The sequence below is a fragment of the Heterodontus francisci genome, chromosome 3 (assembly GCF_036365525.1).
Source record: "Heterodontus francisci isolate sHetFra1 chromosome 3, sHetFra1.hap1, whole genome shotgun sequence".
NCBI classification, from domain to species: Eukaryota; Metazoa; Chordata; class Chondrichthyes; order Heterodontiformes; family Heterodontidae; genus Heterodontus; species Heterodontus francisci.
Genome location: NC_090373.1, coordinates 210,653,091 through 210,669,042, shown reverse-complemented (window position 1 = coordinate 210,669,042; position 15,952 = coordinate 210,653,091). Strand labels below are relative to the sequence as shown.

General features: G+C 53.5%; 1 protein-coding gene across 1 annotated transcript in view; it reads left to right on the top strand.

Annotated features, from left to right (window-relative positions):
- Nucleotides 1-14,770, top strand: part of LOC137367183 (uncharacterized) — a 327,563-nt gene extending 312,793 nt beyond the window's left edge. The window contains exons 7-9 of the mRNA XM_068028620.1: nt 11,609-11,702; nt 12,818-12,951; nt 14,701-14,770. Coding sequence (XP_067884721.1) covers nt 11,609-11,702; nt 12,818-12,951; nt 14,701-14,770 — 298 coding nt within the window. The remainder of the gene's footprint in view (nt 1-11,608; nt 11,703-12,817; nt 12,952-14,700) is intronic.
- Nucleotides 14,771-15,952: the final 1,182 nt, after the last annotated feature.

Genomic DNA, 15,952 nt, shown 5'->3' with positions numbered 1-15,952 from the left:
GTGCGGCACTCCCTCAGTACTGACCCTCCGACAGGGCAGCACTCCCTCAGTACTGACCCTCTGACAGTGCAGCACTCCCTCAGTACTGACCCTCCGACAGTGCAGCACTCCCTCTGTACTGTCCCTCCGACAGTGCAGCACTCCCTCAGTACTGACCCTGCGACAGTGCAGCACTCCCTCTGTACTGACCCTCCGACAGTGCAGCACTCCCTCAGTACTGAACCTCCGACAGTGCAGCACTCCCTCAGTACTGACCATCCGACACTGCAGCACTCCCTCAGTACTGACCCTGCGACAGTGCAGCACTCCCTCTGTACTGACCCTCGGACAGTGCAGCACTCCCTCAGTACTGACCCTCCGACAGTGCAGCACTCCCTCAGTACTGACCCTCCGACAGTGCAGCACTCCCTCAGTACTGGCCCTCCGACAGTGCAGCACTCCCTCAGTACTGACCCTGCGACAGTGCAGCACTCCCTCAGTACTGACCCTCCGACAGTGCAGCACTCCCTCAGTACTGACCCTCCGACAGTGCAGCACTCCCTCAGTACTGACCCTGCGACAGTGCAGCACTCCCTCAGTACTGACCCTCCGACAGTGCAGCACTCCCTCAGTACTGACCCTCCGACAGTGCAGCACTCCCTCAGTACTGACCCTTCGACAGTGCAGCACTCACTCAGTACTGACCCTCCGACAGTGCAGCACTCCCTCAGTACTGACCCTCCGACAGTGCAGCACTCCCTCAGTACTGACCCTCCGACAGTGCAGCACTCCCTCCGTACTGACCCTCCGACAGTGCAGCATTCCCTCAGTACTGACCCTCCGACAGTGCAGCACTCCCTCAGTCCTGACCCTCCGACAGTGCAGCACTCCCTCAGTACTGACCCTCTGACAGTGCAGCATTCCCTCAGTACTGACCCACCGACAGTGCAGCACTCCCTCAGTACTGACCCTCCGACAGTGCAGCATTCCCTCAGTACTGACCCTCCGACAGTGCAGCACTCCCTCAGTACAGACCCTCCGACAGTGCAGCACTCCCTCAGTACTGACCCTCCGACAGTGCAGCACTCCCTCAGTACTGACCCTCCGACAGTGCAGCATTCCCTCAGTACTGACCCTCCGACAGTGCAGCTCTCCCTCAGTACTGACCCTCCGACAGTGCAGCATTCCCTCAGTACTGACCCTCCGACAGTGCAGCATTCCCTCAGTACTGACCCTCAGACAGTGCTGCACTCCCTCAGTACTGACCCTCCGACAGTGCAGCATTCCCTCAGTACTGACCCTCCGACAGTGCAGCATTCCCTCAGTACTGACCCTGCGACAGTGCAGCACTCCCTCAGTACTGACCCTCCGACAGTGCAGCATTCCCTCAGTACTGACCCTGCGACAGTGCAGCACTCCCTCAGTACTGACCCTCCGACAGTGCAGCACTCCCTCAGTACTGACCCTCCGACACTGCAGCACTCCCTCAGTACTGACCCTCCGACAGTGCAGCATTCCCTCAGCACTGACCCTCTGACACTGCAGCACTCCCTCATACTGACCCTCCGACAGTGCAGCACTCCCTCAGTACTGACCCTGCGACAGTGCAGCACTCCCTCAGTACTGACCCTCCGACAGTGCAGCACTCCCTCAGTACTGACACTGCCACAGTGCAGTACTCCCTCAGTACTGACCCTCCGACAGTGCAGCATTCCCTCAGTACTGACCCTGCGACAGTGCAGCACTCCCTCAGTACTGACCCTCCTACAGTGCAGCACTCCCTCAGTACTGACCCTCTGACAGTGCAGCATTCCCTCAGTACTGACCCTGCGACAGTGCAGCACTCCATCAGTACTGACCCTCCGACAGTGCAGCATTCCCTCAGTACTGACCCTCCGACAGTGCAGCACTCCCTCAGTACTGACCCTCCTCCAGTGCAGCACTCCCTCAGTACTGACCCTCTGACAGTGCAGCATTCCCTCAGTACTGACCCTGCGACAGTGCAGCACTCCATCAGTACTGACCCTCCGACAGTGCAGCATTCCCTCAGTACTGACCCTCCGACAGTGCAGCACTCCCTCAGTACTGACCCTCCGACAGTGCAGCATTCCCTCAGTACTGACCCTGCGACAGTGCAGCACTCCCTCAGTACTGACCCTCCGACAGTGCAGCACTCCCTCAGTACTGACCCTCCGACAGTGCAGCATTCCCTCAGTACTGACCCTCCGACAGTGCAGCATTCCCTCAGTACTGACCCTGTGACAGTGCAGCACTCCCTCAGTACTGACCCTCCGACAGTGCAGCAGTCCCTCAGTACTGACCCTCCAACAGTGCAGCACTCCCTCAGGAATGATCCTCCGACAGTGCAGCACTCCCTCAGTACTGACCCTCCGACAGTGCAGCACTCACTCAGTACTGACCCTCTGACAGTGCAGCTCTCACTCAGTACTGACCCTCCGACAGTGCAGCACTCACTCAGTACTGACCCTCCGACAGTGCAGCACTCCCTAAGTACTGACCCTCTGACCGTGCAGCACTCACTCAGTACTGACCCTCTGACAGTGCAGTACTCCCTCAGTACTGACCCTCCGACAGTGCAGCACCCCCTCAGTACTGACCCTCCGACATGGCAGCACCCCCTCAGTACTGACCCTCCGACAGTGCAGCACTCCCTCAGTACTGACCCTCCGACAGTGCAGCACTCCCTCAGTACTGACCCTCCGACAGTACAGCATCCCCTCAGTACTGACCCTCCGACAGTGCAGCACTCCCTCAGTACTGACCCTGTGACAGTGCAGCACTCCCTCAGTACTGACCCTCCGACAGTGCAGCAGTCCCTCAGTACTGACCCTCCAACAGTGCAGCATTCCCTCAGTACTGACCCTCCGACAGTGCAGCATTCCCTCAGTACTGACCCTGTGACAGTGCAGCACTCCCTCAGTACTGACCCTCCGACAGTGCAGCAGTCCCTCAGTACTGACCCTCCAACAGTGCAGCACTCCCTCAGGAATGATCCTCCGACAGTGCAGCACTCCCTCAGTACTGACCCTCCGACAGTGCAGCACTCACTCAGTACTGACCCTCTGACAGTGCAGCTCTCACTCAGTACTGACCCTCCGACAGTGCAGCACTCACTCAGTACTGACCCTCCGACAGTGCAGCACTCCCTCAGTACTGACCCTCTGACCGTGCAGCACTCACTCAGTACTGACCCTCTGACAGTGCAGTACTCCCTCAGTACTGACCCTCCGACAGTGCAGCACCCCCTCAGTACTGACCCTCCGACATGCCAGCACCCCCTCAGTACTGACCCTCCGACAGTGCAGCACTCCCTCAGTACTGACCCTCCGACAGTGCAGCACTCCCTCAGTACTGACCCTCCGACAGTACAGCATCCCCTCAGTACTGACCCTCCGACAGTGCAGCACTCCCTCAGTACTGACCCTGTGACAGTGCAGCACTCCCTCAGTACTGACCCTCCGACAGTGCAGCAGTCCCTCAGTACTGACCCTCCGACAGTGCAGCACTCCCTCAGTACTGACCCTCCGACAGTGCAGCACTCACTCAGTACTGACCCTCTGACAGTGCAGCTCTCACTCAGTACTGACCCTCCGACAGTGCAGCACTCACTCAGTACTGACCCTCCGACAGTGCAGCACTCCCTCAGTACTGACCCTCTGACCGTGCAGCACTCACTCAGTACTGACCCTCTGACAGTGCAGTACTCCCTCAGTACTGACCCTCCGACAGTGCAGCACCCCCTCAGTACTGACCCTCCGACATGGCAGCAGTCCCTCAGTACTGACCCTCCGACAGTGCAGCACCCCCTCAGTACTGACCCTCCGACAGTGCAGCACTCCCTCAGTACTGACCCTCCGACAGTGCAGCACTCCCTCAGTACTGACCCTCCGACAGTACAGCATCCCCTCAGTACTGACCCTCCGACAGTGCAGCACTCCCTCAGTACTGACCCTCCGACAGTGCAGCAGTCCCTCAGTACTGGCCCTCCGACACTGCAGCAGTCCTTCAGTACTGACCCTCCGACAGCGCAGCACTCCCTCAGTACTGACCCTCTGACAGTGCTGCACTCCCTCTGTACTGACCCTCTCACAGTGCAGCACTCACTCAGTACTGACCCTCTGACAGTGCAGCACTCCCTCAGTACTGACCCTCTGACAGTGCAGCACTCACTCAGTACTGACCCTCCGACAGTGCAGCACTCCCTCAGTACTGACCCTCTGACAGTGCAGCACTCACTCAGTACTGACCCTCTGACAGTGCAGCACTCACTCAGTACTGACCCTCTGACCGTGCAGCACTCACTCAGTACTGACCCTCTGACAGTGCAGTACTCCCTCAGTACTGACCCTTCGACAGTGCAGCACCCCCTCAGTACTGACCACCGACAGTGCAGCACCCCCTCAGTACTGACCCTCTGACAGTGCAGCACCCCCTCAGTACTGACCCTCCGACAGTGCAGCACTCCCTCAGTACTGACCCTCCGACAGTGCAGCACTCCCTCCATGCTGACCCTCCGACAGTGCAGCACTCCCTCAGTACTGACCCTCCGACAGTGCAGCACTCCCTCAGTACTGACCCTCCGACAGTGCAGCACTCCCTCAGTACTGATCCTCCAACAGTGCACCACTCCCTCTGGACTGACCCTCCGACAGTGCAGCACTCCCTCAGTACTGACCCTCCGACAGTGCAGCACTCCCTCAGTACTGACCCTCCGACTGTGCAGCACTCCCTCAGTACTGACTCTCCGACAGTGCAGCACTCGCTCAGTCCTGACCCTCCGACAGTGCAGTACTCCCTCTGTACTGACCCTCTGAGAGTGCAGCACTCCCTCAGTACTGACCCTCTGACATTGCAACACTCCCTCAGTACTGACCCTCCGACAGTGCAGCACTCACTCAGTACTGACCCTCCGACAGTGCAGCACTCCCTCAGTACTGACCCTCTGACAGTGCGGCACTCCCTCAGTACTGACCCTCTGACAGTGCGGCACTCACTCAGTACTGACCCTCTGACAGTGCAGCACTCACTCAGTACTGTCCCTATGACAGTGCAGTACTCCCTCAGTACTGACCCTCCGACAGTGCAGCACTCACTCATTACTGACCCTCTGACAGTGCAGCACTCACTCAGTACTGAGCCTCTGACAGTGCAGCGCTCCCTCATTACTGACCCTCCGACAGTGCAGCATCCCCTCAGTACTGACCCTCCGACAGTGCAGCACTCCCTCAGTACTGACCCTCCGACAGTGCAGCACTCCCTCAGTACTGGCCCTCCGACACTGCAGCAGTCCTTCAGTACTGACCCTCCGACAGCGCAGCACTCCCTCAGTACTGACCCTCTGACAGTGCAGCACTCCCTCTGTACTGACCCTCTCACAGTGCAGCATTCCCTCAGTACTGACTCTCCGACAGTGCAGCTCTCCCTCAGTACTGACCCTCCGACAGTGCAGCATTCCCTCAGTACTGACCCTCCGACAGTGCAGCATTCCCTCAGTACTGACCCTCAGACAGTGCAGCACTCCCTCAGTACTGACCCTCCGACAGTGCAGCACTCCCTCAGTACTGACCCTCCGACAGTGCAGCATTCCCTCAGTACTGACCCTGCGACAGTGCAGCACTCCCTCAGTACTGACCCTCCGACAGTGCAGCACTCCCTCAGTACTGACCCTCCGACAGTGCAGCATTCCCTCAGTACTGACCCTCCGACAGTGCAGCACTCCCTCAGTACTGACCCTCCGACAGTGCAGCAGTCCCTCAGTACTGGCCCTCCGACACTGCAGCAGTCCTTCAGTACTGACCCTCCGACAGCGCAGCACTCCCTCAGTACTGACCCTCTGACAGTGCAGCACTCCCTCTGTACTGACCCTCTCACAGTGCAGCACTCACTCAGTACTGACCCTCCGACAGTGCAGCCCTCCCTCAGTACTGACCCTCTGACAGTGCAGCACTCACTCAGTACTGACCCTCTGACAGTGCAGCACTCCCTCAGTACTGACCCTCTGACAGTGCAGCACTCACTCAGTACTGACCCTCTGACAGTGCAGCACTCACTCAGTACTGACCCTCTGACCGTGCAGCACTCACTCAGTACTGACCCTCTGACAGTGCAGTACTCCCTCAGTACTGACCCTTCGACAGTGCAGCACCCCCTCAGTACTGACCACCGACAGTGCAGCACCCCCTCAGTACTGACCCTCTGACAGTGCAGCACCCCCTCAGTACTGACCCTCCGACAGTGCAGCACTCCCTCCATGCTGACCCTCCGACAGTGCAGCACTCCCTCAGTACTGACCCTCCGACAGTGCAGCACTCCCTCAGTACTGACCCTCCGACAGTGCAGCACTCCCTCAGTACTGACCCTCCGACAGTGCACCACTCCCTCTGGACTGACCCTCCGACAGTGCAGCACTCCCTCAGTACTGACCCTCCGACAGTGCAGCACTCCCTCAGTACTGACCCTCCGACTGTGCAGCACTCCCTCAGTACTGACTCTCCGACAGTGCAGCACTCGCTCAGTCCTGACCCTCCGACAGTGCAGTACTCCCTCTGTACTGACCCTCTGAGAGTGCAGCACTCCCTCAGTTCTGACCATCTGACATTGCAACACTCCCTCAGTACTGACCCTCCGACAGTGCAGCACTCACTCAGTACTGACCCTCCGACAGTGCAGCACTCACTCAGTACTGACCCTCTGACAGTGCAGCACTCCCTCAGTACTGACCCTCTGACAGTGCGGCACTCCCTCAGTACTGACCCTCTGACAGTGCGGCACTCACTCAGTACTGACCCTCTGACAGTGCAGCACTCACTCAGTACTGTCCCTATGACAGTGCAGTACTCCCTCAGTACTGACCCTCCGACAGTGCAGCACTCACTCAGTACTGACCCTCTGACAGTGCAGCACTCACTCAGTACTGAGCCTCTGACAGTGCAGCGCTCCCTCAGTACTGACCCTCCGACAGTGCAGCATCCCCTCAGTACTGACCCTCCGACAGTGCAGCACTCCCTCAGTACTGACCCTCCGACAGTGCAGCACTCCCTCAGTACTGGCCCTCCGACACTGCAGCAGTCCTTCAGTACTGACCCTCCGACAGCGCAGCACTCCCTCAGTACTGACCCTCTGACAGTGCTGCACTCCCTCTGTACTGACCCTCTCACAGTGCAGCACTCCCTCAGTACTGACCCTCTGACAGTGCAGCACTCACTCAGTACTGACCCTCTGACAGTGCAGCACTCACTCAGTACTGACCCTCTGACCGTGCAGCACTCACTCAGTACTGAACCTCTGACAGTGCAGTACTCCCTCAGTACTGACCCTTCGACAGTGCAGCACCCCCTCAGTACTGACCACCGACCGTGCAGCACCCCCTCAGTACTGACCCTCCGACAGTGCAGCACTCCCTCCATACTGACCCTCCGACAGTGCAGCACTCCCTCAGTACTGACCCTCCGACAGTGCAGCACCCCCTCAGTACTGAACCTCCGACAGTGCAGCACTCCCTCAGCACTGACCCTCCGACAGTGCAGCACTCCCTCAGTACTGACCCTCCGACAGTGCAGCACTCCCTCAGTACTGACCCTCCGACAGTGCAGCACTCCCTCAGTACTGACCCTCCGACAGTGCAGCACTCCCTCTGTGCTGACCCTCCGACAGTGCAGCACTCCCTCAGTCCTTACCCTCCGACAGTGCAGCACTCCCTCAGTACTGACCCTCCGACTGTGCAGCACTCCTTCAGTACTGACTCTCCGACAGTGCAGCACTCGCTCAGTACTGACCCTCCGACAGTGCAGCACTCTCTCAGTACTGACTCTCTGACAGTGCAGCACTCCCTCAGTACTGACCCTCCGACAGTGCAGCACTCACTCAGTACTGACCCTCTGACAGTGCAGCACTCCCTCAGTACTGACCCTCTGACAGTGCAGTACTCCCTCTGTACTGACCCTCTGAGAGTGCAGCACTCCCTCAGTACTGACCCTCTGACATTGCAACACTCCCTCAGTACTGACCCTCCGACAGTGCAGCACTCCCTCAGTACTGACCCTCCGACAGTGCAGTACTTCCTCCATACTGACCCTCCGACAGTGCAGCACTCCCTCAGTACTGACCCTCCGACAGTGCAGCACCCCCTCAGTACTGAACCTCCGACAGTGCAGCACTCCCTCAGTACTGACCCTCCGACAGTGCAGCACTCCCTCAGTACTGACCCTCCGACAGTGCAGCACTCCCTCAGTACTGACCCTCCGACAGTGCAGCACCCCCTCAGTACTGAACCTCCGACAGTGCAGCACTCCCTCAGTACTGACCCTCCGACAGTGCAGCACTCCCTCAGTACTGACCCTCCGACAGTGCAGCACTCCCTCAGTACTGACCCTCCGACAGTGCAGCACTCCCTCAGTACTGACCCTCCGACAGTGCAGCACTCCCTCTGTGCTGACCCTCCGACAGTGCAGCACTCCCTCAGTCCTGACCCTCCGACAGTGCAGCACTCCCTCAGTACTGATCCTCCGACTGTGCAGCACTCCCTCAGTACTGACTCTCCGACAGTGCAGCACTCGCTCAGTACTGACCCTCCGACAGTGCAGCACTCTCTCAGTACTGACTCTCTGACAGTGCAGCACTCCCTCAGTACTGACCCTCCGACAGTGCAGCACTCACTCAGTACTGACCCTCTGACAGTGCAGCACTCCCTCAGTACTGACCCTCTGACAGTGCAGTACTCCCTCTGTACTGACCCTCTGAGAGTGCAGCACTCCCTCAGTACTGACCCTCTGACATTGCAACACTCCCTCAGTACTGACCCTCCGACAGTGCAGCACTCCCTCAGTACTGAGTCTCTGACAGTGCAGTACTTCCTCAGTACTGACCCTCCGACAGTGCAGCACTCACTCAGTACTGACCCTCTGACAGTGCAGCACTCCCTCAGTCCTGACCCTCTGACAGTGCGGCACTCCCTCAGTACTGACCCTCTGACAGTGCAGCACTCACTCAGTACTGATCCTCTGACAGTGCAGTACTACCTCAGTACTGACCCTCCGACAGTGCGGCACTCACTCAGTACTGACCCTCTGACAGTGCAGCACTCACTCAGTACTGAGCCTCTGACAGTGCAGCACTCACTCAGTACTGACCCTCTGACAGTGCAGCACTCCCTCAGTACTGACCCTCTGACAGTGCGGCACTCCCTCAGTACTGACCCTCTGACAGTGCAGCACTCACTCAGTACTGATCCTCTGACAGTGCAGTACTACCTCAGTACTGACCCTCCGACAGTGCAGCACTCACTCAGTACTGACCCTCTGACAGTGCAGCACTCACTCAGTACTGACCCTATGACAGTGCAGCACTCACTCAGTACTGAGCCTCTGACAGTGCAGCACCCCCTCAGTACTGACCCTCCGACAGTGCAGCACTCCCTCAGTACTGCATGAAGTGTGTGCCTTGATTTTCTCCAATCAAGTCTTGTAAGTGGGACATGCAGCCACAACCTTCAGAAGCAGAAGCAGGTGGGCTGCTCACTGAGCCCCAGCTGGCACACAGGTGCTGACTCTCCCTCAGGGAGTGCTGCACGGTCAGAGGGTCAGTACTGAGGGAGTGCTGCACTCTCGGAGGGTCGGTACTGAGGGAGTGCTGCACTGTCAGAGGGTCGGTACTGAGGGAATGCTGCACTGTCAGAGGGTCAGTACAGAGGGAGTGCTGCACTGTTGGAGGGTCAGTACTGAAGGATTGCTGAACTGTTGAAGAGTCAGTACTGAGGGAGTGCTGCACCATCGGAGGGTCAGTACTGAGGGAGTGCTGCACTGTCCGAGTGTGAGTACTGAGGGAGTACTGCACTGTCGGAGGGTCAGTACTGAGGGAGTTCTGCGCTGTCGGAGGGTCAGTACTGAGGGAGTGCTGCACTGTCAGAGGGTCAGTACTGAGGGAGTGCTGCACTGTCAGAGGGTCAGTACTGAAGGATTGCTGAACTGTTGAAGAGTCAGTACTGAGGGAGTGCTGCACCATCGGAGGGTCAGTGCTGAGGGAGTGCTGCAATGTCGGAGGGTCAGTACTGAGGGAGTGCTGCACTGTCAGAGGGTCAGTACTGAGGGAGTGCTGCAATGTCGGAGGGTCAGTACTGAGGGAGTGCTGCACTGTCAGAGGGTCAGTACTGAGGGAGTGCTGCACTGTCGGAGGGTCAGTACTGAGGGAGTGCCGCAATGTCGGAGGGTCAGTACTGAGGGAGTGCTGCACTGTCAGAGGGTCAGTACCGAGGGAGTGCTGCACTGTCAGAGGGTCAGTACTGAAGGATTGCCGAACTGTTGAAGAGTCAGTACTGAGGGAGTGCTGCACCATCGGAGGGCCAGTACTGAGGGAGTTCTGCACTGTCGGAGGGTCAGTACTGAGGGAGTGCTGCACTGTCGGAAGGTGAGTACTGAGGGAGTGCTGCGCTGTCGGAGGGTGAGTACTGAGGGATTGCTGCACTGTCGGAGGGTCTGTACTCAGGGAGTGCTGTAGTCGGAGGGTCAGTACTGAGGGATTGCTGCACTGTTGGAGGGTCTGTACTGAGGGATTGTTGTACTGTCAGAGGGTTTGTACTGAGGGAGTAAAAACAAGAAATGCTGGAACATCTCAGCAGGTCTGGCAGCATCTGTGGAAAGAGAAGCAGAGTTAACGTTTCGGCTCAGTGACCCTTCTTCGGAAGTAGCAAATATTAGAAATGTCAAAGGTTATAAGCAAGTGAGGCGGGGTGGGGCAAGAGATAACAAAGGAGAAGGTGTAGATTGGACAAGGCCACATATCTGACCAATAGGTCATGCAGCAAAGGCAAACAATATGTTAATGAGTCAGTAGTGAGGGAGTGCTGCACAGTCCTTGTGGAGACAAAGTCCAGTCTTCACATTGAGAATGCCCTCCATCGTGTTGTGTCACAGCAGTGTGTACCATCTACAAGATGCACTGCAGCAACTCACCAAGTCTCCTTCGACAGCATCTTTGAAACCCACGACCTCTACCAACTAGAAGGACAAGGGCAGCAGATGCATGGGAACATCACCACCTGCAAGTTCCCCTCCAAGCTAAACACCATCCTGACTTGGAACTATATCGCCGTTCCTTCACTGTCGCTGGGTCAAAATCCTGGAACTCCCTTCCTAACAGCACTGTGGGTGTAACTACCCCACATGGACTGCAGCGGTTCAAAAAGGCAGCTCACCACCACCTTCTCAAGGGCAATTAGGGATGGGCAACAAATACTGGTCTGGCCAGTGACACCCACATCCTATGAATGAATAAAATGAAGTGTAGCACTTCCTCAGTGCTGGCAGTGCATCATTCCCTCTTCCACAGTCCAGCTGTCCTCAGTCATGTACTGGAGTATAAGCCGAGACTTCATTTCCTCAAGTCTCTTGAGTGGGACTTGAACCCATGACTTTCATCCTCATAGGGAGATTGCTAACCACTGAGCCATGGCTTTGTGACACAGCACACCTATAGGGAAAGTGCTGGGGTGTAATTGGGTAGCTCTTTCAAAGGGCTGGATGGACCTCCTTGTGCTGTAAGCCTGTGTGAAGGACTCATGGTTGACAATGTAAAGAGTCCTGTTTTAACTCTGGATCACTTGTTGGCACTACAGGTTTAACTCTCTGGAGATTAGGCTGGAAAGACGAGCCGCTGATTTGAAGAACTCCTTGGCAATCGCGGAACTCCTTCAGGATATGCAGCAGGAGGTAAGGCCGGTCAGGGAGGACTGAGCGAGAAATCACGCAGAGGTGGAAGAGGTGGAGGTATGACATCAAGTTACATAAAAGTACATAGAATGTACAACATAGAAACAGGCCATTCAGCCCACCAGGTACATTCCACCCGAGTCTCTTCATCTGTAACCCTATCAACATATCCTTCTGTTTCTTTCTCCTCCATGTGCACATCCAACTTCAACAAGCTTCCCCTCAGATGCCTCTATGCTATTCTCCTCAACCACTCGCTGTGGTAGTGAGTTCCAAATTCTCACCACTCTCTGGCTAAAGAAGTTTCTCCTGAATTCCCAATTAGATTTATTAGTGAATATCTTATATTTATTAACCCTTACTCCTGGTCTCGCCTGCAAGTAGAAACGTCTTCTCTACGTCTCACTTATCAAATGGAACCATAAGATTTCCATCAAGTCACCGCCTCTGTCTTCTGTTTTCTGGAGAAAAGACCCCCAGCCCGTTCAATCATTCTTGAGAAGTATAGCCTTTCAGTTCTGGCATTGATCTAGTCAGTCTGTTTCAAATGTTCTCCAGTTCTTTTATATCCTTTTTATGATAAGGAGACTAGAACTGTGCACAGTTCTCCAAGTGTAGTCTGACCAAGGTTCAGTACAAGTTTCATGTAACTTCTCTGCTCTATCCCCGTAGGAATGAGCTCCAGTGTTTTGTTCACTTTTTTATGACTGTATTGATCTGTGTTGTGCTACTATTAGTGACTATGTATCTGTACCCTCAGATCCCTTTTGTTTCTATCTGTCATTCAGATTCTTATTTTCCAAGCAGGGGGGGCCTCTTTATTCTTTCGACTAAAATACACCACCTCACACTTATTAAAATTCCTTTGCCATTTGCATGCCTATTCTGAAAGTTTATTAATGTCCTCTTGTATTTTGTCATATCCTTCCCTTGTATTACCTACACCCAAATTAATGTTGTTCTCAAATTTTGAAGTTGTTCTTGCAATTCCTGAGTCTAAATCGTTGTTGTAAATGTTGAACAACAGTGGTCCCAGCACCGATCCTAGTGGAAGACCACTTCCCACCTTCTGCCAATCTGAGTAAATATTGTTAAGCTCTACTCTTGGTTTGTAGCCAGTGTGCTATCCTTTCTGCAACTTGCCCCCGACATATTCTGACATTAGCTATGTGGTACCATCGGAACAAGAGGAGGCCATTCAGCCCCTCGTGCCTGTTCTGCCATTCAATGAGATCATGGCTGATCTGCAGCCTAACTGCACATCCCTTAATACCTTTGGATAAAAAAATCTATCGATCTCAAATTTAAAATTAACAATTGATCCAGCATCAATTGCCGTTTGTGAAAGAGAGTTCCAAACTTCTACCTTTGTGTGCAGAAGTGTTTCCTCATTTCACTCCTGAAAGGTCTGGCTCTAGTATTTAGACTCTGCCTCCCAGTCATAGGAACGCAAGAACATAGGAGCAGGATTAGGCCATTCAACCCATCGAGCCTGCTCTGCCATTCAGTTAGATCATGGCATCTAACTCAGCACCATTTTCCCGCGCTATCCCCATATCCTTTGATGTCGTTAGTATTCTAGACTCCCCAATCATCAGAAATAGTTTCTCTCTATCTATCCTATCAGTTCCCCTTAATATCTTGAAAACTTCTATCATATCATGCCTTAAATTTCTAAATTCCAGGGAATACAACCCTAGTTTGTTTAATCTTTCTTTGGATTTTAGCCTGGGCATCATTCTGGTAAATCTACACTGCACTCCCTCCGAGCCCAATATATCACTGATAAGGTGTGGTTTCCAGAACTATTCACATTACTCCAGGTGTAGTCTAATCAGGGCTTTGTATAACTGAAGCATGACTTCTACCCGGTTGTGTTGTATTCCTATAGATATAAAGGCCAGCATTCCAGTATCCTAGGCCTAACCATCTTCAGTTACTTCATCAATGACCTTCCCTCCGTCATAAAGTCAGAAGTGGGGATGTTCGCTGATGATTGCATAGTGTTCAGTTCCATTCTCAGATACTAAAGCAGTCCAGTTCCATATGCAGCAAGACCTGGACAACATCCAGGCTTGGACTGATAAGTGGCAAGTAACATTCGCACCACACAAGTGCCAGGCAATGACCATCTCCAACAAGAGAGAATCTAACCATCTCCACATTACATTCAACAGCATTACCGTCACTGAATCCTCCACTGTCAACATTCTGGGGGTTACCATTGACCAGAAACTTAACTGAAGCAGCCATATAAATACCGTGGCTACAAGAGTAGGTCAGATGCTGGGAATCCTGCGGCGAGTAACTCACCTCCTGACTCTCCAAAGTGAACCTTTCCACTATCTTCAAACCACAAATCAGGAGTGTGATGGAATACTGTCCACTTGCCTGGATGAATGCAGCTCCAAAAACACTCTTAACACCATCAAGGACAAAGCAGCCCCCTTAATCAGCACCCCATCCACAAACACTCACTCCCTCCACCACCGACGCACAGTGGCAGCAGTGTGTACCATCTACAAGATGCACTGCAGCAACGCACCAAGGCTCTTTCGACAAGGCACTTTCCAAACCCGTGACCTCTACCAACTAGAAGGACAAGGGCAGCAGATGCATGGGAACACCACCACCTGCAAGTTCCCCTCCAAGTTCACACACCATCCTGACTTGGAACTAGATCACCGTTCCTTCACTGTCACTGGGTCAAAATCCTGGAACTCCCTTCCGAACAGCACTGTGGTGTATCTACCCCACATGGACTGCAGCGATTCAAGAAGGCAGTTCACCACCACCTTCTTAAGGGCAATTAGCCATTGGCCTTGCCAGCGCGGCCCACATCCCATGAATGAATACAAAAATCAGCCTTTTTGATTATTTTCTATACCAGTTCATGATATTTTAATGATCTGTGAACCTGGACCTCCAAGTCTCTTTGGACCTCCAGTGTTTCTAACCTTTCACCATTTAGATCGTATTCTGTTCTATTCCTTTTTAGGTCCAAAGTGGATGACCTCACGTTTGTCTACATTGAAATTAATTTGCTACAGTTTTGCCCATTCACTTAATCTACCAATATCTCTGCGATTTTATTCTTCAGTCTACACTGTTTACAATGCTGCCTATCGTTATGTCGTCAGTAAACTCGGATATGTGGCTTTCTATTCCAACATCTAAATCATTAATGAATACAGTGAGTAGTTGAGGCCCAAGGTGAATCTTTGTGGCACACCACTAGTCATATTCTGACAATTAGAGTACCTCCCCTACTCTCTGTCTCCAGTCATTCAGCCAATTTCCTACCCAGATCAATAATTTTCCTGAAATTCCGTGAGCTTCAACTTTACTAAGAATTTCTTCTGATGGACTTAATCAAATACCTTCTGGAAATCTGTATAAATAACATCCTTAGACATTCCCCTGTTCACTACTCTAGTCAAAAGATTCAATCAGGTTCATTGGGCCTGTACCCTTTACAAATCCATGCTGGCTCTCTCTGAACAGCTGAAAATTTTCAAGGTGTTCAGTCACCCTATCTTTAGTTATAGGGCCTGATTTTAACTCACTCAAAACCCATTCACTTTCACAGAGTTAAAATTGGGACTCTAGCAATTTCCCAACAACAGATGTTAGAGTTCAATAAGTTGGTCAGGCATGACCTCTTTTGAAATCTGTGCTATCTGTTATATTTTTGGATTCTAGATGTTATTCTATTATACTTTTGAATGAAGATTCCAATATCTTATCTCCTGTTAAGTTAACTGGACTATAGTTTCCGGGACTTGTTCTGTCTCCACTTCTGTCTTAAAAGAAATGGCTATTAAGATAGTGAATGTGTTGGTTTTGATTTTCCAAAATTCCCTAGATTCGGGGAAGGTTTCATTAAAGAACAAAGAACAAAGATAATTACAGCACAGGAACAGGCCCTTCGGCCCTCCAAGCCTGCGCCGATCCAGATCCTCTCTCTAAACATGTCGCCTATTTTCTAAGGTTCTGTATCTCTTTTCTTCCTGCCCATTCATGTATCTGTCTAGATACATCTTAAAAGACTCCATCGTGCCCGCATCTACCACCTCCGCTGGCAATGCGTTCCAGGTGCCCACCACCCTCTGCGTAAAGAACTTTCCACGCATATCCCCCCTAAACTTTTCCCCTTTCACTTTGAACTCGTGTCCTCTAGTAATTGAAACCCCCACTCTGGGAAAAAGCCTCTTGCTATCCACCCTGTCTAAACCTCTCATGATTTTGTA